This window comes from Perognathus longimembris, chromosome 8 (assembly GCF_023159225.1).
Source record: "Perognathus longimembris pacificus isolate PPM17 chromosome 8, ASM2315922v1, whole genome shotgun sequence".
Taxonomy (NCBI): Eukaryota; Metazoa; Chordata; class Mammalia; order Rodentia; family Heteromyidae; genus Perognathus; species Perognathus longimembris.
The window spans coordinates 51,440,482-51,465,462 of NC_063168.1; the positions used below are offsets into that span (position 1 = coordinate 51,440,482).

Below are 24,981 nucleotides of genomic sequence, written 5' to 3' on the forward strand. Positions count from 1 at the left end.
ACAGAAGACAGATAATATATGAAGTCAATTTAAAAGCCAATTCTCACGTGTGGCTATAAAAGAAATTTAATATCTGTTTGGGATAGTGCATATTGTAGATATGAAATCATAGTGTTTGGCATTTATGCACAATGCCAGCTGGAATGCCACAGTGATTCCTCAACACACAGACCTCATCTCCTGCCTCTCCTCAGGAATGAAACATGAGCTCTGTATTACTTGTGCCTTAGGTTATGCAGCCATCTTTTCCCACACAGTCTCCAAATGCTGAATCTGCTAGTGGCCATGTTTGAGAATTTACATGTAAATTTCCATTATTTTGTTCACTAGGAGAAAATAGCTTATTTGGATTCTATTGTTTACAATCAGGAAATTATGTGTTGTATTTGTTTTCTTTTCCCTCCTCTTCTGGAGCCCATGAGAGCTTTTTGGCATGACCCTTCATAAATTACAAGCTATTATTAGGTTATCTTTGTACAACAAAAAAGAAATCATGGGTTGAAACAAAAAGAAAGACTTCCTTTAGTCCCAGATGAAAAGGATTCCCTAAAAGGCTAAGCAGAGGACTAATTATAGTTTGCTACTCCAGAGCAATAGTGTTGAGGAGACAAATAACCACAAATGTCCAAACTGATTGTGAAAATGTTCTTGTCTGAAAGTATCTGCCTGGTGAGACAAAGACATGGCAAAGCAGAATGCCAAATTAACCCACTTGTCCATCTAGGGATCTGCTTAAGTTGCTGAAGGAGAGCTAGCATTCAGCATGAAACTTCACTAGATTTTTTGGGGGAGGTACTACTATGTATCTGTACTAAGAGAATTCTACATGTAGAGAGAAAGGGGCAAATGACTTGTCATTAATAATAGAACCAATAAGCTGGGCCCTGGTAGCTCAAACCTATAATACTAGCTATACAGGAGGCTGAAATCTGAAAAGATTCACTGTTCAAGGACGGCTCATATGCAGAAAAGTTCCACTCCAAAATTAACCAGCAAAATGCAGGGCTGGAGGCATGGCTGAAAGGGTGGAGCACCAGCCTAGCAAATAGAAAGCTTTGCGTTCTTATCCCAGAACCACCAAAAAAATAATAATAAATAGAATCAGTACTTTTCCAGTATCAAGGATTCTTGTCCTAACAATAAGGCTTATCAGCTTCTATACATCAACTGAGTCTACTATGGAATATTAATGATAAGAACTATGTAGCATAAAACAATTTTAAACTTCTCTGGCAATGCCCGTAACTAACCAGGAAGTTCAAACTAGCCTGTAAAGCAATGTGATACTTGTAACCATCAAAAATGCAAGTGTTATCTGGGGACTGCTGGTTCAGGCCTGTAACCCTAGCTACCTGGGAGGCTGAGGTCTGAGGATTGTGGTTCAAAGCCAGCCCAGGCCTAGCTGACCAGCAAAAGGCTAGTTGGAGTTTTTGTTTAAATGGTAGAGCCGCAGCCTTGAGCAGAGAAAAATCTAAGGATAGGGCCCAGGGCCTGAGGTCAAGTCTCAAAAAAAAATTTAGTCTTGAATGATGACACTAGTCATTTATGGGATTCAAAAAGAAATGTATTCCATCTTTCATTTAAAAAAAAAACATTAAAATAAGTGAGAATGACTAAAAGCGGGAGCTCAGATAGACATGGTTTACATATGTGCTAATTCTTCTGCTGTCACTGAGGTTCCTAAACAGGCTTTGTCTTGATTTATAACACTTAAGTACTTACCATGAAAACCTCACTCCATGCTTGCTGTCTCTCTGTCTCTCTTTGTCTCAACACATACACATGCACACACACACACACACACACACACACACACACTTCACTTCATGTTCATGTGAAAAGAATCTTTATTTGGTTTCCAAGTGACGTTCCAGAGGTCCAGGAATTATTGATATCTGATTTCTTAATGATTCCTTGGGAATGGTGTTGTAAAAGGGTAGAGGAAACAAAACAAAACAAATCAAACCACTTAAAATTCCTTCCCATAAAAGTTATCCCTGAAGAGATTGAAAACTAAATGGTGATAGTGACATGACTTGTTTCTAGACATAAAGAAAACAGGTAAGTAAAAAGCCTCAGTGACAGCAGAAGAATTAGCACGTATGTAAACCATTTCTATGTGAAATCCAAGAATGCATAGAAGAAAGGACAGAATAGAATAGGAGAATAACCATTGTCTAAGTAACACCACCTGCCTTGTAGCCACTGGGAAGATGAGGGCCTTAAACTAAGAAATCTCAGCTCTAGTTTCTAAGAATAGTTTGTGAACTATCCACATTTTTTAGTGCATGACATTATAAAATCAGAATGTCTTCTTAAATGGTGTGCTAATTTCCCCAAAGTGAAAAATCGTCACTGTAAGTCAGGATTTATGACACAGAGTTTCTGGCTCTATTGTGTTATGAAAATTGCTAGTAATATTGACCCGGGTGTATCCTAGGTGAATCATTTCAATTCATTCCCTTTAATCCCGACCTCCTCCCCTCTAAGAGGAGCCAGAATCTAACTTAGATAAATGTCTGCCCTCCTTTGGCCTTTCTGTGTAGACAGTGGAAACAAGGGACATGATGAGGGGGAGGGAGGAAGAGAATATAACACTGAGTGAGAGTAGTTCTTCCCATATTAGGCAACCTTAGCACCCATGCCAAGCCTGCCCACCCAAGTTGTTTGTTTCTGTTTTTGTTCTTGTGCTGCTTCTGGGGCTTGAACTTAGGGCCTAGCTGCTGTCCTTGAGCTTTTTTGCTCAAAGCTAACATGCTACCACTTGAGCCACAGCTCTACTTCCAGCCTTTTGATGGTTACTTGTAGATAAAGGGTCTCATGGAATTTCCTGCCCAGGCTGGCTTCAAATCATGATCCTCAGATCTCAGCCTCCTGAGTAGCTAGGTTTGCAGGTGCGAGCCACAGGTGCCTGGCTACCAAGTCTATATTTTTAAAACGAAAATCTCCATATGTACATGCATTATTGACATTAAACACAGCTTTTGAATTACAGGCATCTCTGGCCCCATTTATACCACTGCTTATCTCATGGAAAGAGATAATGGCTCAGTTAAAGCATGTAATTTTGCCAACATTTCTTTCCTAACATTCAAAGGTAAAAGGCTGCCTTGCATGGTTTAACTTCATAAATATTGATAGAGTATTAACCCAGTTTGAGCAATGACAAAATCTTTGAGTTTCAAAAGCTTTCCTAGGATTTTAAAGTATTTCTAATGAAGCAAGATCATATACAAACTCCAATAGAAATAACACCAAAAGCATATATACAAGTTGGTATGTTGGTATATTTTGTATACTGCTCAAACAGTAAAATCACAGTGAGTCTTATAGACCTAAATTCTTCATTTTAGATGAGCAATCTGAAGCCTAAATATGTGAAGTAGCTTGTCCATAACGCAGATATTTGAAAGAACTGATATATCTCCCTATTGAGGCTCCTTCAACCTATAAACTGTGAAGCTCATCCTAGGCTGTGTCTTATCTTGTCTGTAATTCATAAATTCTGAGCAGAAGCAACTGAATCTCTATCCCCAGCCTGGACTCAAGTTACAGTCACCGCCACAGTCCATTCCCTGAATACATATCACTTCAGAATTGGGAAGCAAGTCCAGGGAGCATGCTAAGAGCTGAAAGTTAGATAAAGCCTCTGTGATGAAATCCTTGCCTCTGATAATACAGAAAACACCTATGACCCGCAACATCCTTCCTAAAGAAGAGCTGCTTAAAGCTTAGTCTATATGAAGCTATAAAGTTTATATAATACAGGTAAAAATTCCTGGAAGACAGGCAAACATGTTCTTTGCTTTGTTGTGTATTTTTTTGCCAGTCCTGGGGCTTGAACTCAGGGCTAGCACTCTACCACTTGAGCCACAGTGCTACTTCTGGCCTTTTTTGTATATAGGTGGTGCTGAGGAATGAACCCAAGGCTTCATGTATATGAGGCAAACACTTTACCAATAGTCCATATTCCCAGCCCAAGGCAAACATGTTATTCTTGCATATTGACCAGATGACTTGGCCAAAGTTATGTGCCATGAATTTAAAAGAGGCCTGCAGAGAACAATTAGGTCTGAACTTTATGACACATGGCTTAATGCTAGCCATACTGACCTTCAAACAATCCTTCTCTCTTATTGGTTTACAGTCATGTGAACTAAGAAGATGAGGTCAAAAGTCTGAAACTGTACAACTAATCTAAAGGATTTTAGAATTCAAGGTGGGAGTTAAAAGCAAAAATATAGAAGTCTGGCTTAGAGTGTGTACATAGGAAAACATGTATGCAGTTGTCAACATGTCTTAACCTGAACATCTGAATATCTTTGCACTTAATGGGCCAGGCTCTGAATATGATCAGATCCCTTTGGAGGACACCATTCGCCTTGTTCCAGGCTTAGTGTCTGGGGCATGCATGGGAAGTGCCTGACGTATGCTGAGTGGTGCGGTGCATTTGTTGCTCTATACACTCAGCAGCAAAGCAGCGATTGAAGGTGATTTGGAGAGGCTCCATCACACTTCATTTGGAAATCAGAATTATCACTGTTGGAGCTAAGGTTCATGTTTTGAGTGTGCATGTGTTGTTACATTTATTAATATAGCTTTTGAATTGAAAATAAAAATAGAGCAAAGGTCTGCTATATAACCCAGGTGAATCAAACCCAGAACATGTTTTATTTATGTAACAAGCATATCACCTTGGCTAACAATTTTTAGGTACTCCAGAGACAAGGATTTGAAAATAGGAACCAGTTCTTACGAGTATAATTGTTTATGTAATATTTACACGAATAGGTTTTTGAAAAATGGAATGAGAGAGAAGAAACTGCTGCAGATATGGTATGTTCTCCATGTCAGTCTCAATGACTGGTTGGGATTTTTAGGGCCCGCAGGAGTCTAAGGAAGAGGCAGAGATGGCTATCTGCATAGTTCAGGGTTCTGAATGAAGATAGAGCACCAAGGAAGCACAGTGCATCCTGCAGGGTGCAGCATGAGCCAGGGGAGGGATGTGGGTCTGTGCATTGGAACAACTAGATAATTGGTCTCTACAGGGTAGAAGGGAATCTCCCCTCCCCTCAGCTGCCCCAGCTAATGGAGCCATCTGTCACCACCAGCCAGTGCTCGCAGCTCCTTCACTCCAAACAATGTCAGGTGCTCCTCGCAGCAGTGAAGGCATGAGCTGTTTTGCCTAGGATTCTTATTTCTTTACTTTGCTGCCTGTCCTTGAAGAAGAAAAGCAAAGTTACTTCTTTTCTTTATTGAGGCTGTTGCTGCAGCATCTCCTAATAACTCTCACCAATGAAATGCAAGAAACCATTAAGATCTGTCTAGCTTTGCTTTTCTGTGATGATCGTGATTGGGCCACAGTGTGAGAGCACAGATTCACTTAGAAATAGAAATCCAGAGGGTGGATTAGCAAATCACCTGTTCCTTCTTTCAGTCTTTGTGTGAGAAACCATCTGAGGAGAATCTGCTTCAAAATTTCTAAGTGGATGCAGCAGGAAAACCTAGAATAGACTGAGAGGAAAGAAAACCTTTAGCCTTTAGAGGAAGGGAGGTGTGATATGGACTGAGAGTGGGCAAAGCCCATTCTCAAACATATTGGAGAATCAAACACATATGATAGGAAAATTCACTATGTTGTCCCAGGTCTTGAACAAGGGCCATACTATCACCATGTCACAGTTTTCTAAGATTATAAAAGAGAGCTAATTATATCTAGTCCCTAAGAACTGTGGATGAGTTAGGGCAAATACTATCTATATCTATCTATCTATACACACGTGCACACACACACAAACACACACACACACACACACACACATACACACACAAACATACATTGCCTCATTGAAGAGTGCCCTTCATTAAACAAGCATTATTTGGCAGGGGAAGGGAGGCAGTATTGGGGTTTGAACTCAGGACTTTGTGCTTGCTAGGCAATCTCTACCATTTGGGCCATACCTCCAGTCTGCATTTCTTTATTTCTATTAACATTCATTGTTTATACAGAAGGGATGTGACATTTTCATACATGCATACATCATACCCTGAACATATTCACCCCCTCTATAACTTTCTCTTAACTACTTCCTCTTTTAAAGTAATTTCAGCAGGTTTTATTGTCCTCTTTATTTCTTCTCACTTGCCATGTCCATTCCTCCTACTCTTCTGTCTCCCCCTCCAATATTTTATTTTACTTTCCTGTCTTGCTCTTTCTTTTTTGTGTGTATTAATTGTATCAGGGAATTTCACCACAGAGTTTCAGATGTGATCATATCATATCGTAATCAGAATAACCTCTATTATTGCTTTCTCTATTTTTTTTTTTTTTTTTTGGGCCAGTCCTAGGCCGTGAACTCAGGGCCTGAGCACCACTGTCCCTGGCTTCTTTTTTGCTCAAGGCTAGCACTCTGCCACTTGAGCCACAGCGCCACTTCTGGCCATTTTCTGTATATGTGGTGCTGAGGAATCGAACCCAGGGCCTCATGTATACGGCAAGCACTCTTGCCACTAGGCCATATTCCCAGCCCCTTTCTCTATTATTTCCTCTCTATTTCTTTCTCTTTCCTGATCCTCTCAATCCCCTATTGAACAACAGCTTCCTTGAAGTTCCTTTTGCCATCTTCATTCATAGTTTCAATATATTTATAACTTATTCACCATCCACTGTTTTCTCCTCTCTGTTTCCCCTTATGCCCCTAGTCTCATAGTTAGAACCAGGTCTAGCTTTCACAAATGAGTGAAAACATCCAATATTTGGCTTTAAAGTTAAAACCTAAAAGTTGGGCTTATTTTGCTCAACATGATAGACCCCAGTCCAATCTGTTTTGCTACATATAACAAGATTTCATATTCCTTTCTGGCATAAATGTACCATATTTTCATTCTTTTCATTTCTTTATAAAAGGGATATAAAAATCTGCTACCCATCCCAGATAGTGATCAGAATCAATGAGACAGCCCCCGCCCCCAGGCTGACCAACTTCCTTTCAGAAAAAAATGTCACAACACATCAGCCTACATCACCTTCTTACTCCTCACGAGGCAGAGAGTCTACCGGTGGTGAGGAATTGCACATTTTGTGTGTTGGACCTTTTGGAGGTTTTCCAGGGATGGATGGTGGCAAAATTAAGAGCAGCAAAGAGAGAATCTCACCATGTGTCATACAACTGCTTGGGGCACAGAGCACACCAGAAGCCTCGGGGAAGATGGGGGTAGATGACGCCGCATTTTATAGTTCTGTAATACTTGCTGTTACTGGCTTTGAGGATGTGAATTCAACTTGACCATTGTTAACATGGAAAGCTTACTGCATGCATACAGGCGTCTTGCAAAAATAGCTGAATGGAAATGGATGTCAATAATTAGTCTTCATATAGGTAAGAAATTGAGTGCCTTGCAAGTTCCATTTCCATACTTAATGAAAGGAGTTCTTTCCTGTCCTGCCCCAACTTTAAAGGAATTCAGACTACTCTTTTTTCCATTATCTTTCCAAAACAACAAAAAAGAGCTATACTCTTCCCAACAAGCACTTCTCCTGGAACATTTCAGTTTATCTGAATTGGATAATTAGATTCCCCACCACAGAGATCAGGAAGTAAGGCCCTCAGGCACACAGTTGGTGGTGATGGCAAATAGGAAACCTCTGTGCTCTACCTCCTGCAGTGAACCATGACTTTTCTCATTTCATCAAGAGACACATTCAGGGGTATTGGTGAACTGAGAGCTTTGAGGATGTTTATTGGTCCCTATGGCATTGGTACTTAAGACACTGTAAAAGGTAAGGAATCACAATGAACAAGCCTAAGTCTTGAGGACAGGAGGCTAGAGCGCCAGTGCAACCATGGCTTCTCTCTAGTTGTGGAATCTTGCACCTACCCTTTATCATCCATCTCTAAGCCAAGATTCCTCAGCTCATAGAATCATCATAGCAGCCAGTGTGGGAATATAGGTGAACTGCTTTCCTGTTGCTAAGGCTGTAGGCAAATGACAACTGTTATTCAAGTTTGATTCTTTTCATTTCCACTACTGACTTGCACTTTGAATTTCCTGATGCAGTAACTTTGTCATCTATAAACAAGAACTGCTGATACAGCATCTCTCAGTAATCACCTCCAGCCAGGGCTTTCAACCTGTAGTGACTTAGAATCTTTGGGGATGCTGTTAAAATGATTGTGGGGCTCCAGGGATTATGAACTAGCACAGCTGGATAGAGCCTTGTAATATTCACATTTCAAGAGAACTCTACCAGATTCTGGAGTAGCCAGGCTGTGATTATGCCGTGAAAAGAAAAGATTCTATCTTGCTAGCTCAGTATACAGAGAATTATGGTGTGAACTAACAAAGAACTTGACTAGCAGCATTTTTCTCTGTCAGTCACACTTGGCTCCTGAACTTTCTCAAAGGAACAAGGAAGTCCGAGGTAGGTCACTGGGTTTGTAAACCAGGTTTGATTCTAGGCTACACAGCTGAAGCTCCCAGTAAGCAATCCATGAACACATTTAGGAAGTTGAGCGTCATCGCCTTCTTTCTTCTTTCTTTACAGACACCTTTGCCAGCAAAGTGGCAGCCATCCAGGACCAGTATGCAGATGCATCCATAGGTAACGTCACTGGCAGCAACGCAGTGAATGTCTTCCTGGGAATCGGCGTGGCCTGGTCCATTGCTGCCATCTACCATGCGACCAATGGGGAACAGTTCAAAGTGTCCCCCGGCACGCTAGCTTTCTCTGTCACTCTCTTCACCATTTTTGCTTTCATCAATGTGGGGGTGCTGCTGTATCGGCGGAGGCCAGAAATTGGAGGTGAGCTGGGTGGGCCCCGGACTGCCAAGCTCATCACTTCCAGCCTCTTTGTGCTCCTGTGGCTCTTGTACATTTTATTCTCCTCCCTGGAGGCCTACTGCCACATAAAAGGCTTCTAAAGGAACAATCAGATATAGTAAATTTATATATATATATAAACATATATATACATAAAATTATGTACAATGAAAAGAGGAAACTGACATTTGTCATGTTCACTTACCTGCTGATGGAATCCAGCTTCAAGAACATACTCTGTACTAGGGCCGAAGTCAGAAACCATCACCTCCCATTCCCGGGGCATCGTCATGTTGAACAAGACATGGAGGCAGGGCCATCGTGCAGCTCTGTCTAGAAGGGCTGTACGCTCTCTAGGTTCATAAATGGCTAAGGTTTGGGGTTGTTTGCTTGTTTTTAATTTTGTTTTCAGTGGGGTTGGGGAGGTACCTGATGTTCTGATGTTCAACTTTTGTTTCTGTTTTGTTTTGTTTCTGCTTTGCATTGTTTTGTTGGGAAGGTCATACTTTTTGTTTCTTTTGATGAAACATAATGACCCATCCAAAGATAAATGGGCTTGAGGTAAAATTTGAAATCATTAAGAGTCTCCTCACCTCTTCCAAACACTTTTCAATTACTTTGGATTAAGAAAGAATCTGGGCATAGAAGAAAGATGTGTTCTGTATTACCAAACTTCTCAATTATGTTGTGGACATGCTTAGAGACAAAGACACCTCTGAGAAGAAGCATGGGAGCAGGAATGGAGCCAGGAAGCCATGGTTCAAGGTAGTCTAGGACTCTAGAATATGGTGCCTGGCACTCTTGCTCAACAGGTACAAGGATAATGTGCCTAGATTCCCAGGAACAGGCAAAATCCCTTCCTTTCTGATCTTTAAACTCTGGACTGTGATTAGCCAAGGCCCTTATTCATTCCAGCCCAGCTAACCTGCCAGGTGTCCCATTTCAGTCCTCCTCTTCCTACCTACCCTGCTCTCTGCAAACTGAAAGACTAATCTCATTCAAATGGCTATCCTCCTTTTCCATTTGCATTAGTATGTGTTCCCACCCCCATAATGCTGTTGCCTGGGATGTGTCCATCCATTTTATTTTTCAAGGCATCCATAGCTTGCCCAGTCCTGTTCCACCCATGACTAAACATTTGCTCCTTCTTCATGTGCCTGTTTGGGAATGTTGTTGTGATACTTGTTACACAGTGCATGGATGAAAAACAAACAAACAAATAAATAAAACAATGCGTTATCTGTATATAGTAGAGTATAGCAAATACCATCCTCCCATTCAGCAATGTTGATGGGACATTGAAGACATAAATGAGTTTTCTTTTCACCTGAGTTGTTACTTTTGTGATGTTACTGAGTTTGATTATTACTAGGGATAGAAGAAGAAAATGGCTTACTGTTCATGAATCTGCACATTCATATCTAAGAAGCAATAACTGTCGTGTGGGGAAATGTTAAAGCAATTGAGGGGATAGCAGGCCAACAGCCAAGCTTCCCACTGAAGATAGCCATGTGGAGCACATCAGAGATCTCTCACAATCACCTATTAATTCAGGTAGGCCAAAGAAAAAAAGTGCTGGAGAGAAGTGGATGTGGTAGATGAGCCTGGATTTTTCGAGCCACCTTTCCCAAACACCCTAGTGCCCCCCAAGTATTTATTGCACATCTGCTCTGTCTGGCACAGATGATAGACAGTGCTAGTTTGTTCATTTCATTTTTTTATGTATAAGGCTTTTTTTGAGCCCTATTTCTTGTCCTGTCCAGTCCAGACCCCTCTGAATTTGTTCGTAGTCCCTGAATAAAAATGAAGCCAGAGTGACCAATGGGCCTTTCAAAGTATGTCTCCTCTATGTATGACAAACAGAAAGCCATCCAATGAGATTAGTACCCCCAGGAGGATTGCAGAAGGTAGGTTTAACCCTTGAAAATGAATGGCTCTTTCTATGTCAACACCAAAGAGCTGGACAAACCCAACATTCCAAAGTAGTGATTCTACTAGTGAGGACCACACCTCCCGGACTTCTTTGCCTCTAAGAAGTCCCAGGCTGGAGGCATTCCTGGCCCTCCATATTGATTCAAAGCTACTTCAGAATAAGCCCTTGAGACTTATTTGCTCACTCTTCCACTCAGTAATCATGACCATTCATCCTTTCAATACACATGTGGAGATTGAGTGAACAATGAAACAGTGGTTGCCAAGTCAGTTTGCCAGATCGTGTGCAACCTCCCAATGCCTGGACCATAAATAACAGCCTGGAATCCTGGTCTTCAGGGATATTTATTCAGTGAATGTGATTGCTACGTCCACAAGTTCAAGTTAACACAGTTACATTGAAATGGTTTTGTCATGCGAGAAAAAAAATTATGGACCTTAACACGAATACTAAAACTATAAAAATTCACCTGCCTAAATATCCAAGATACTTTTTAAAAGAGAGTAAAGGTTATGTTTGACAACTTGAAGAAATGTCCATCTACGTGTTTTAAACCAAGAAGGGCAATCATGTTGATGACATGCATCACTGAGAAGGCCCAGATAACCCTAGCTCTTCTCTCTATGGCAAAAGTCCTCTTCTGTAACCCACTCCTGACGTTACATTGTCCCTCAATACTGGTGACTCCTTTGAGGGCCCATTCTAACTCTTTTTTTTTTCTGTTTTAAAATTCTTTTAAATGGTGGCTAGCCTAAAAACAGCGACTAAAAATAGTCAAGGAATATAAGTTGTTTAAACACTAGAAAGACTTTTCGCTCATTTTTTAGCCATATTTGAAATGTCAATAACCCTGTAGTGAATCTTTACAGAGGAGTTTAAGAGATTTCTTACTATTGGTCAATTTCAATTTTGAAGCTTTTCATTTTGTTTGCCTTTTCAATTTCCGTACTATAGGGAAAATATGATTCTGGCTGTCCAGGGTTGTTATTAATTATTATAGTTATGTAAAATTATTTCATTTTGTTTGATTATTTTGTGTGTATTGTGCACAGCTTTAGGGGGAAGTGCACTAATTGTGCTGTTCCTTATAAATGGTACACATTATTGACACAGAAAAATAAAGTTTCTAATTGTTTATGATCTAATCACTAGTGATGCCGCATATTCTGTACTATGGAATGTATTCTCCTCGTTGTCATCTACTTCATTTTTTTTGTTTCCATGTTCTGAAGAAATAAAGACCAAAAAGGTGTTAGTGTGCAGTTGGTATCCTCATGCAAAAGAAAGAAAGTAGACACCCAGGATTCAAGCTCTTCCAAATGTCAGATCTATAGTCATCTAACATTCTCTTTTTCATGTCCCAAGAAAGTACAATGTCAGCATATTTGTCTGTCTTACAAAAGTTAGGATATATGTTGCCTCCATTTCACCAATCCTTTCTTATAATCTTTAAGGAGAGCTCTATATTCCTTCTTTTTGTTTCCAGAAACATAAACTTAAACAGGTACATGTCAGGTAATAGTTCAGCATGTGGGGAAGTACCTCAAATCATTCAGTCCTGAGCAAACTGACCGTTGGGAATGTAGTTACCTTCCACTGGGCACTCAGGTAACTGGACTTTTTTATACTACATTCCCTTTAATTGCCAGTAGAACTTCTTTTTTTCCCCTTATTTATTGTCAAAGTGATGTACAGAGAGGTTACAGTTTCATATGTTAGGCCTTGGGTACATTGCTTGTACTGTTTGTTACCTCCTCCCTCTAACCCTGACTATCTAAATTATGTTATTGACTTCATGTCTCTACAATCCAAACAGCATAGGAAGGGTAGAAATAAGAATGAAATAAGTACGTGTGGGGGAAAAACATAACCTTTTCATGTGATAGAACCTAGGAGCCAGATATAGGAAAATAATACTTTATACATCTGAATAGCTTTAAAGTTTTCCATAGAATTCTTCCTTTTATCATTATATAGATAATGTAGTAATAAGGGACAGTTTGTTTTCTTGAATCAAACAATTGCTAGGCTTCCTGAGTACCAATCTGTGGTTTGACACAAAATTAGTAGCCAATATTTACTTCATAAATAAAGAGCAAGATGAGTAATTCAATGGCTAGAGTACTTTTGACCACTGAACATTTAGCAAAGCAAGGCGTCTCAGTGACAATGAGCAAATGTTTATTTGTTGAAAGTTTCTGATTCAGTCTTTACAACAGTGAAGACGTGATAGAACTTTGCTCTCACATGGGGTAATGCTGCTCTCCATGGTCATAGCAGCCTTTCTGTCTTTTGTACACTGGGCATAATCCATTGGTGATTGCACAGCTTAAGGCTCCTGGTCCTTCAGCTACTTTTCTGCCCATATTTGAAAGCTTTGTTGGAGACCTTAGAATAATTTTGTTGGTAGATAATGAAGTCTTCCATTTCCTAACAATGTCAAAACTTGCCCTCATCAAAAATGCATTTCATCCCTGTACAGACTTCCTTCACAATTTCAGAACTGAAGATGTGGGATTTCCTTTGGTTTTGATTTTTGATCTCTTATCATGGGCAGCTGCCTCCAGAATAAGCCCTGAGTATAGTTTCAAGACTTGGAGAACATGTCACCAGTTTATGCTTGACGGTATACAACACTGGCTCTCATTCTGACTTACAACTGGCATTCGGCCTTTGTTTTCATAAATCACTTCACTTGGCCAAGGCATGCTACCTGTTGGTAAACCTGAGGTCAAAAGGAACTTCAAATTCACTTTTTTTTAAGTGCATCTATTGTACAGAAGAGACAAAGTCCCATTTGTGTTACAGACACATGACCATAGGAATGGATTCACTAGCTTTTTAGATTTTTGTTTGTGGACTTGTATTTCTGCTATTCTTTTCTATCGTGCACTTATCACTTGTCATAGTCATTGTCTTCACATCCCATACCCCATCCCACTCCGGCACATTCCAAATGCTGAGTGGTCCTGAAGCTATCCTACACAGATAGCATGGGAGGAGTAGACAGCTGAAATAATAGATATGATTTTTTTGAAGTTTGCTCAGGCTATGGATAACCATCCCCCAAAGCAGACAACATGGTGACTATAGAAGGAGCAACCACTGAGATGGGACTCCCACGGGGGAGAGTGGTTCAGCTCTCCAGCTGCCAAGAAATGGTAAGTAGCTAACTTTCTGTGACCTTTTTTTTAGCCAGCCTACCAAGATGTCTAAAAAGATAGACTCAAACACTCTCCAAATTTTTAGTTTTGTCCAAGATCCTCTAATTCAGTCTGCTAAAGGAAAATCATCTTATAAATCACTGTTGCTTTTAATTTATTTTTTTAGGAAAAAGCATTACCTCATATTTATACCTTTCCTTTCCTTCCCCTACTGCCCAGCTTTGGAATTCTTCTATTGGCCACTCCTATTTACCCTAATGGATGCCTGTTATTACCTCTCAGCAACAGGCTCAGGCCACAAATGGTGGTTCAGCACGTTTCTCTGAAAGTGAACTTGTTAAAAGAGAATAAAGCACAATCACATTTCACCTAGAAAAAAGGTCATTAAACATCACATGGTATCTTTGAAAATGTTTAGGCTAGGTCTTTTCCCTACAGTTACATACTACAGCTATACTATTTATTTTATTAGCCTATGAGTCACATTGTCAGGCTTCAATGCTCATCTACCTAGCTACCTGTTCTATCAGTATTTGCAGGTATAGATTGGCAAAGAGCAAGAACATATATATCTACAATGTATTCGTGAGTTTTTATAAAGATAAGGTATATCAATATAGAAAACCAATATATTAGCTTCCTTAAGAAATACAAATGAGTCAAATGCTTCTCTACAAGTCTTATGTTCGTGATCTGGAAAAGGTAGGAAAATTCAAACACTCAGAGAAAGAGATTAGTTAACTGAAATGTTACTAAGCCAATTTTGACAGCTAATACACAACCTATCCTTCTTAATTCATTGACTACAAAGATAGATATGCCCAGTCAAATCCAAGAATGTTCTGGGAGAAAGAAAGATTAATTTGCTAGGATGATTTTATGCCCTATTTCTACTAAAGTTCTCTGTTCATTTGGAAGGACTAGGTAGGCCCAGAAACTTTTCAGGCTTTATCTTACATGCTCATGGGCTTTAAATAAAAATTTTAGTAAATCCTTTACCCCTACCCCCACTGAAGCTACATACTAGTAGAAACTAATTCTCAAAGGTTTTCTCTAAAACTGTAATGTGCAGATCAGATTTCTGACTCTCTATCCCATTCTTTCCAGATGGAAAGAACAATTCTATTAAGTAACCAAATATGCAATTACTTTTCAAAATATCTCCCTTAAAAAACAAAGTGAATAAATTGAACTGTATAACTACTGAAGATTAAAATTACATGATCCAGATGGCTAGTTTTGAGAAAAATAATATTCTTTCTGGATGCCTTTGTATACTTCTCTTAGTACTAAGGCTTAAACGATACTCCAGGAAAGAAATCTTGACAGATTTTTCATTGCAGTAATGCTCATATAATTGAGTCATGCTGCTAAAATAATTGTAAAGGTAAACATATATTTTGCTGACATTTTTAAAAGTGAGAAATTTGACATGAGGAAAAGGTGTTAAGTAGGATTTCATCACTTATTACCCTTGAAAGTTATTGCATTTAAGGAAGATAAATTCTGCTTCCAGGGATAACTGTACAAATGTAAACCATTATTTGCAAGCTTTATATAAAAATTGAAGCTGGCTTTGATAACCAAAAGCAAGAATGCATTTGGCACACTTTCCATATCATTGGATTATGTGGAGGAATACACTGAACCTGTACAGATGTCTCATAAAAGTGCTTTCAATAATTTCTTTCCCTTCCATTTCTTAAGCCATAAAATTTCTGAATTTCCCAACTTGATTATTTGATAATATTCTCATTTATAAAAGAATCTCTCCATTTTGATACTGTTAACTTACATATCAGGGTGCATTTTAATAATTAAATAGTTGGTATATAAAATGGGATATTGAGCTGGAGTCTAGCATATACCATAAGGACAGACAGCTCCACCAGCAGTTAGACTGTTCTGAAACACAGGTCTTATAAGACACAGCAAATATAAGGTATTGTTTTCAATCTTATTTCTCTCAAGTTTTCTGTTTCCCTGCTGCCAGAAGTAAAGGAATGTTAGGTAGAAGATGATTTCTCTGAGAATTAGCCCTTCTTTCAGCATGAGATCCCCTTTATTCCAGCTCTCCTAAATGATAGAGTTGCATATATTAAAAGAAAATCAATTATGTGTATGGAATAACCTCAAAATGCCTATGGTTTTCCAGGAGTTCTTGCCAGGTTAATTTCCCTTTCTATATGCTCTCCTTTTATAAATGGAAAAAGGTAGACAGGCATGGAAGGAAGCACGTTCTTGATTATTTTTTTTTTTAGCTAAAGATGCAAATTCAACGCTGTTTGAAAACTGCTCAGGATAATGTTATTTACCTATATTCTTCCAAAAATGAATGTAAAACGTTTTAAAGAAATCCACTTTTCTTCCTTTTATTTAGCAAGTATCTCTGATAATAAGTCTGTAGATTTGATTAGGGATCCTCGTGTGTGTGTGTGTGTGTGTGTGTGTGTGTGTTTGTGTGTGTGTGTGTGTGTGAGAGAGAGAGAGAGAGAGCAGGAAGAAGAAAAGGAGGAAGGAGGGGAAGCAGGTATTGAAAACAGCTCTACCTCAAAATCAAAACTAGACATTAACAGGGTAAGATTTTTTAATTTCCCCTTGACAGTACAGTACTGAACTTGCAGGCAACCATGCATCAGGTGGCCTTTTCTAAAAATGTATCTTCTCATTTATTTATTTTTGTTTTGGTGCTGGTCCTGGTGCTTGAATTCAGGGCCTAACCACTGTTCCTGTAGCTCTCTACTACTTGAGTCAAAGCTCCACTTCCAGGTTTTTGGTGGTTCCGTGGAGATTTAAGAGTCTCATGGACTTTCCTGCTCAGGCTGGCTTCAAACTGACTTCCTCAGATCTCAGCTAGGATTGCAGGTGTGAGCCTGCTTATAAATGTGTTTGACATATTGAGGAAAAATGAATGAGTTCCGCTCTGCACTGCCACCCATACCCAATCAATCACCAAACTATATAGATTCCCACTACTGGTTAGCTCAGACATTCTCAACTGAACCAGTCCCTGAATGACAGATACACTGGTTGTCTTTGGCAGTCTTTCTCCAGGATCCTACAATAGGCCAACTAACCCTTAAAGCCTTCAGGAATCGTGTCAGGGTAAAATGGTGGTTGCAGAGGGTTGTTAGTATATGTGACACACTGAAACTTATTTAACCTCATTACATAGTAGGCCCTGTTTGTGAATGTCTACCCTATGGAAATAGTGATTTTTTTTTTTTTTTGGTGCCAGTCTTAGGGCTTGAACTTGAGGCCTAGGCATTGTCCTTAAGCTTTCCATGTTTCCATTTTTGGTTTTTGGTTTTGTTTTTTTTTCCAAGAGCCTAATATTCTACCACTTGAGCCAGAGCTCCATTTCCAGCTTTTTAATGGTTGAGGTAAGAGTCTCATGGATTTTTCTGCCCTGGCTGACTTCTAACCACTCAGATCTTACCCTCAAGATTAGCTAGGATGAGGCATGAGCCACCAGTGCCTGGCTGGAAATCCTTGCTACTATTTCTTCAACAGATCATTTGTGTCATGAAATCCAAGTTTGTAGTGCCATGAAAAAAACTGAAAGGTATGTTTTTAGCCACAGTTGCTACTGTGACTAGCAAATCTGCAAGCAAATTTTCTTTGAAGTTACTGTCCAAAACTCGGAGAATGGGGTTTATTGCTGTTATCAGCAGTCTTACAGGAAATTTGCCACTCCAAGTCCTCTTTGAGGCAAAAAGATGCTATGGCAAATGTATGTATGGAACTTAGAATGTTCCTGAGATTTGTTTTTAGATTGTTCTACAAGAGATTTACTATTTTTTTTTACTATTTTTTTTCCAAAAGTAGGCATCTTTCTCTTCAGAATTGATTAGGAATTTTTCCAATAACAGGTTGCATTCTGTTTAGAAATGAGTGTTAGCATCCAAAGAACTTGTGTGAGGGTCCATGTAGCAATGGCTCTTCTTGGATGGCCACCCTTTCCTACTTTTGAACTTAATCCCCATGCACATTCTTTAGAAACCATGGCAAATGATGAGAGAAAATTTATTTATGACCATTAAAAATTAAGTTTTAATTTGTTTAGCCAAATCTGAAGCAAAGATTTCATTTTTTCAGACCTGTCCAGAATATATATATTAAGGAGGCACACGATTTAGCAACACATCAATGCCCAAACACTGCCTCTATCCCATTTACACAGTATCTAAAGGCAAACAAGCAGCTGAACAGGGAAGACAGGTCACTATTGATGTCATAAGCATGCCCCCATTCAATTACTGGATGGGATCAGTAACTAGGTAAGTTACTGCTTGTCCTCAGGTCACCAGCATCTTAGCTCATCCTGTTGTATACGTTGAAAGTGAACAAGTATTTTGTGGCCTTGATGTCTTACTTTCTGCTCTGAGCCTGTCTGTTCTGCCTGACTCTTAACCTTTGCCTGCAGTTCATTTACCTGATTGCTGCTTGCATGGCAAGTAAACCTTTCTTTCAAACTTGTTATCTTGGAAACCATTAAAAAAATAAACAGAATTGCACAGCCAAATGGATTCAATGTAACCATGAGGAATCTAAGTTTGAAATTTTTTTTCTTCTAAGAAAATACTCCAATAATTCAACTCTATAGGTCCTATCATTAGTAAATAGAAAATGGTAGTTACTTTATTACTGTTTAGAAGTAATTCCTACTCTTTTAAAATATCAACTAATCAGTATCAGATTCACAGACAATAGCATAATGGCTTTCCCAAAATATTTGTTGTTGTTTTTTTTTGGGGGGGGGAGGAGGGAATCACAATTGGCTTGGATTCTTTTAAAGAAAATGACAAGATATTTACTAATTTTTTTAAACAACCAAGAAGGAAGGAAAGATCTGCAAGAGCTGCTCTAGGCTCAAAGGCCAGGGCTTTGGTTAGACTTTTTGATGTTTTGCCCTTCCTTGTAAGTTTTTGTCTCCTTAATCTGTCATCATGATTCCCCGTGGAATATTCCCCATACACCCACATTAGTTCATGAGAAATAGCACAGCCATTCCAGACCTTGTAATATAAGAAGAAAAGGAAAAGATGGCAGGTTTTTCAATAGAACAAGAATTTTGTACAAAATTATACATTATCCTGAATGCACATTAATGTTGTACTCAATAAACAGCTTTCATGAAGTGTCTGGAACTAGATAAATATCGACTGGTTTAATGAACTAAAGTGCCAGAAGTTAAACCAAAGAGAATAGAAAATTAGTAACAATGTGTTCTAGGATCACAGATTCTCTTTCTATTCTATGAAAACTTAAAAGTCAATAATAAAACATCAGTTTAATCAAGGGAGTGAGACAATTTTAAAATCAAATGTCAGAATACATTGTTTTTATTTCCTGACATAATTCCACAAATCTCAAGCACTTATTTCTGTCAAATTATTAAATTAGGTGTGGCATAAGGCTGGTATGAAGAATTCAAAACAGAAACATTTAGGAAAATACAAGCCCTGTATTTGGTCAGGAAAAGTCTAATTATGGTATTTGAACTGAAAATTAACCTTTCATTTTCATTTGGAAATTTTTTTTTTTTATAAATTTGAGACTATCTAATGGAGCCATTCTAAAGTTCCCCTACCAGGGAACTTCTCCATGATAAAAATAGAAATAGTAGTTTTCTTGATTTTACATTGTCTTTAAACCGATGAGATAAATGGATTTCAGTTCACATCCCAGAGTCTTCTAGAAGCCAACATCTCTGTGAAGTTCACAGAGCGTCTTTTAGTTGACATCTCAGTTTGAGAAAAGCTTATTCTGAATCAAGATTTCTTCTTTTTATCCAGCTTTGGCACTGAAGTATTACTGGATTCTCTCAACGTTACCCATTTCTCTTGAGATTTGAAGGCACATGGCTTTATTTCAATGAGTTACAACTCCAGCCCTAGTCTTTTTTTTTTTTTTTTTTTTTTTTGCCAGTCCTGGGCCTTGGACTCAGGGCCTGAGCACTGTCCCTGGCTTCCTTTTGCTCAAGGCTAGCACTCTGCCACTTGAGCCACAGCGCCACTTCTGGCCGTTTTCTGTATATGTGGTGCTGGGGAATCGAACCCAGGGCCTCATGTATACGAGGCAAGCTCTCTTGCCACTAGGCCATATCCCCAGCCCCCAGCCCTAGCCTTAACAGCATCTGGAGAAGGAATTCAACCTTCCTCTCTGGATGCCCAATGTTCTCTTCCATTAAGCACCAAATTGCCACCAGACAGAAGACCCCAGAGCTTTTGTGCTTTGAAAAGGAGTCATTGTTCCAGACGTTTGGGAAGCTTCAGATCTCTCTGAATATGAATTCCTTCATCCTTACATGAAGGGACTTCACCCTGGGCTTAGTTTTCCTGAACACAGGAAGCCCTGAATGATCACTGTGGCCCTGTTATCCTCCATGGTAGATATAGGTTGGTTCAGGGTGCATTTAGGTGCCAAGAGTGGCTCCCCATCCCAGTTGGTTGCTGGTACAGTGTCATGCCAAGAAAACCACATAAATCTGACAAGAATATAAGATTTATTTTGAAATGTATGCACTTCTGCGGGGGGGGGGGGGGGGGAAGGAGCAGTCTCTTTTTCCCTGAGTGAAAATTTTCTTGCATTTGAGGAATAGAAAATGCAATGGATTGAAATAGATTCCAAATCAGTAGCTTTAAGATTAAATCCATCTTCTTCCCAAGGAAACCTTTAGATTTGCACAGCTTCCTACAATAATTCCCCTGTACTTATTATTCTTTGTGCTTAATGGCAGTCTTAGGAGAAAGAGCCTAACAGCAGTTATTTTATACCTAAGTGTGGGACTTACAAAGTAAAAGTACATTGACCAGGCAGAAAGATATTTAAAAGCACATGTATCCCAGAGGAAGATGGAAAAAGAATATAATTAGCTACTACCCTATTTGACTGTCTTTTAAATGCCTCTTTTGTTATGGAGATAATAGGGACTCCAAAAGATTTCACACAAAAGCTGAAATCACGCCCTTAGCCATCATCTGAGTTGCAACAGCCAAAATACTTCATTGGCAAATGAAATTGCACCTACAGAAAACACAGCAAGAAGATGTAGACATTTACTTCGGGGAAAAGAAGAAACACCCAGAGTGAACTGTGCTTATGTAAACAAAGGATGGGTCAGTGGAATGAATGTAAACTTTCTCTTGAAATAATCCTAATTGATATGTCATAAGAAAATGACAGAACTATTTCAACAGTATAACTATAATATTTTCCAACTTTTTTAGCACTGAGGCACAATGCCAAACTTGTCAGGGGAAAAGGGGAAACAAACATTACAGACATGGCAACAGATAAAGTGATCTTATGGGAGACAGAGAATTTAAACATGTAATTTTTTTGTTATAAGTAGTATCATTTCTATGGATGCTGCCTGGGATAAAAATATTCCTCTCTCTGTCTCTCATTATATATTTTTATAGAGAAAGGCTCTTCAGCTTTCCTAAGCATCATTTTATATTTCAATAAGTAACTCATATTTTGAATTTGACACTCATCTCAGATTTGATTAGGAAATAGTAAATTGAAAAGGTAGTTTTTTTAGTCATTTTTTAAAAAGCAGACATACCATAAGTATTTCCTGCTGATGAATGCCATAAGCAATCGTGGTCTTACTGTCAATCAAGAGCAGGTGCTTGGATGTGAGGGCAATCTGGCTGTGACATCTGTCACCCCATTGATCGCCAGGGTTGATTTGGCTGATCTGGCTGGCTAGGCGGGTGTCCCCTTCCTCCCTCACCACTCCATGTGTGTCCTTCCTGAAGCTGCGCACTTGTTCAAAGAGGATGACCATCCCCATCCCTGATTGAGGAGGACCGGTCTTCGGTCAAGGGTATAGGAGTAGCTGTGCTCCCCTGCTAGAACCTCCAAACAAGCTCTCAAGAGCAGGTGCTTGTTCAGGAAGCAGACCCTTGGGGATAGATTGAGCTTACCTTCCAGGCAGGCAGCTGCTCATTCTCACAAACTCATGTCCCTCTTCTTCCTCTTGAGTTGACCCATGTCTTCCTAAGCTTCAACTGTGTATGTTGACAGTTCGTTGAACTGTTCACCAACTGAAGGTCCCGGATAATTCTTTGAGTTCTCCCTTCCAATTACTCCTTTACATAGGCCTTTGCACTTGATAAATTTCAGCAAGACTTATACTAGAAAAAGTCAAGTCCACCAACTTGTTTGTTTTCAGTCAAGAAGCAGTGAACAATTTTAGCTGCCATGGTAATCAAAGTGGAAAGGGAAAATATCACCTAAGTAGCAAGAGAGATTTTTTTCTGTTACTAAAATAATATTTTTATGGAGAAAGGTATTTTAGGGATTCTTTAGACTAGAGGGAGACTTTATAATATAGAAATCCATATTCTACATAAAGGGCAGAGGTTATAGCATGAGTTTGAATCACATTTTATTTACAGATTTGCCCTATAGGTTGACATGGTACTTAAACTGCTAAGCCTGAAGACTTAATTTAAGTAGCACCAAGAAAATTTATCCTGACCTACTTTATCAGAATTTCTGGAGGGAAAAATTCAATATTAATCTTCACATTCCACATGGAAAAGTTTTGCTGTAGGGATGCATTTAAAATGACTCAGCTTACTCTAGGTGCCGGCAGCTTTTGCCTGTAATCCTAACTACTCAGGAGGCTGAGATCTAAGGATCACAGTTCAAAGCCATCCTGGGCAGAAAAGTTGATGAGGTTCTTCTCACCAATAAACTACTCAGAAAAAGCCAGAAGCGGTGCTATGGTTGTAGTGGTAGAGCACTAGCCTTGAGCATAAAGAGGCTCAGGGACAGCACCCAGGTCCTGAGTTAAAGCCCACAGCAGTAGCAGCAGTAACAAGTTGGAAGTTTGTGAGAGATGCAAACTATCCATTGTGACCTGAGGCCCTAGCCCAAATCAGAAACCCTTCCTGTAGGAATAGCAATACCCGTGCTACAAGCCTAAGCTTAAAACCATTGATCCTCTCAGTGCTGTGTGTGGCCAGGAATAATTGATGTCATCCACTGTTTAATTCTGCTTCTTCCTAGGAAGAGGAAGAGGCTATTAAAAGCTTAAGTAAATGGTAGGCTCCTGCTAGGTCTACTATATTCAGATAGATGAGCAAAATGTCTACAGTTAAAATTTAGCCTATCATTTGAAGGAAAATTAAACATTGTTTTCTGATGTAAGTGTACTTCAGGTAGCTCTATGATCAACTTTTCCAGTGGTTTTCAACAGCAACTTCTGCTCTGCTTTGCCTGACTACACTAGAGCTCAGAAAACACCCTTGGACAGGTTGCCCTTAATACTTGTGCCCATTTGTTTTAGTGCTAAAGCACTATCTAATAAACAGTACTGAGTCCCAAGGAATGGAAATTTCCTGGTTTGAAGAGTGGGTTTAAACTGAGATAAAAAGACTACAGGTTATGAGTGAATTCTGGTTTTCAAAAGAGATCTTCAAAAGATTCACATGGCTCATGAAGTTTGAAAGCCACAGATGATGTAAATATCAGTGCAAGTCCCATGAGCCCTCTCTGGGCTCTCATTTGCATTGCTGTTTGAAAGGGGAATAATAGAGAACCTGGCTTAGAAAATGGTCCTTAAAGATTGAGCAGTGTGTGTGTGTGTGTGTGTGTGTGTGTGTGTGTGTGTGTGTAAATTTGTATTTAAAACAATCGTGTATTTTTATCCAGAAAAGTAATCCAAAATATTCAAAAGAAGGCTTGAGATGTAAACTCAGCAGTGATATTTTGGAGGAAAAAAATCTGTCACTCTAGGCTCAGCAGAAGCCAGAATTGTGAGGTATTTTGAATTTTTTGCTTTTTTTCTTCCTCAGAAACTAGGATAGCTAACATGCCCTACTGTAGTCTCCCTGCTTTTCTGAAATAACCTGTTTCTCTCCCTTGCTGGCAGAGCTTGGATGTTTGCTTGAATGTGTGCTCCAAATGAGAATGTTTTCTCATTATTCTCTTTCCCCTTTGTCTTACTCACCAGAGGGCACCAGACAAAGCCCAGCCACTTCTTTCTTAGTCTCCTTCATTGCATGCATCTCCATTTGCATATCCTGTCTTTTACTCAAGGTCAAAAATCTTCACTCAAAAGCTACTTAGAACAATCACCAATGTCAGGTGGAGAATACATCTTTACAGGAGAAATGACTGGAACATACTCAAAGTCATCATTAACGATCCAAAGCCTTGGCCTCCTTGCTCTTGTAGTCCATACTTCCAGGGCAGAGTTCTAGTAGCAGCTTTCCCTTGTCCACAATCCATGCTTTGTGTTCTTGGCACAAGTCTTGACGTCTTGAAACAACCCTAGATTAAATGTTCACTTAGAAAGAGTAAGAAAAAGAATTCCATGCTTTAAAGACCCCTATTTATATATACTGCTTTATAAAGCCTTGACATTAGAAGATAACAGCTGATGGTTTTTAATTACTGGCCATCTTTGTGTAACCATACCATTCTCCATGATGTTCATAGGTCAGTGGTGCAATTCAACACTTTGCAGAAACAAAAAGCCATAATAATTCCTGGCACAACTGTTATTGCAACAGGACTTCCCTGGGTTTCATCTATTAATTTTTTAATACTATAGGAAGTTCACAGGGAGGAGATATTTGTGGCTTTTAAACAAGGGCAAGAGAATAAGCTAGCATAGTGTCCTTATTGCACACATGCCCAACACTGCTGTGTGCCACTGGTGATATCCCCAGAAGAGCAATCGAAGAGAGACTCCAAGTAAGAAGCAACTCTAGAACCTATCCCTCACTTAATGATAGTTACTGATGACATTTCTTGCCCAGTGAATAAATGTGGGTAAATTGGAGTGAACTTGCGCTAACCCAGAGCCAGCATGACTGGCAATCCATACAGAAAAGGCGGACATATCCCAGCCAGAAATCTCCTTTTCCAAAGAGGTGGTGAAGAGGTGGTCATGAATTTCCCAAATGAGACAAAAAAGAAAAAGGAATAAAGAGAAAGGACAGTCTATCCACATACTATATTCATTGTTTAAGGAATAAATCAGAAATAATCTTCAAAGACAAAGAAGAGAAGAGGGGGGAAGAGAAGTAAAATTTAAG

At 39.3% G+C, this 24,981-nt stretch overlaps 1 protein-coding gene and 1 long non-coding RNA gene across 10 annotated transcripts in view; one reads left to right on the forward strand and one right to left on the reverse strand.

Annotated features, from left to right (window-relative positions):
• Slc8a1 (solute carrier family 8 member A1) overlaps window positions 1–11,899 on the forward strand; it is a 343,885-nt gene extending 331,986 nt beyond the window's left edge. For all 9 annotated transcript variants that reach the window (XM_048353061.1, XM_048353058.1, XM_048353057.1 and 6 more), the window contains one exon: window positions 8,546–11,899. In XM_048353061.1, coding sequence (XP_048209018.1) covers window positions 8,546–8,922 — 377 coding nt within the window. In that variant the 3' untranslated portion in view covers window positions 8,923–11,899. The remainder of the gene's footprint in view (window positions 1–8,545) is intronic.
• Window positions 1,602–16,360, reverse strand: LOC125356523. Its single transcript, XR_007211918.1, has 3 exons — window positions 13,109–16,360; window positions 8,249–8,254; window positions 1,602–1,613 (listed from the first exon to the last, which is right to left on the reverse strand). It is a non-coding gene; the product is annotated as an uncharacterized LOC125356523 (long non-coding RNA).
• Window positions 16,361–24,981: the final 8,621 nt, after the last annotated feature.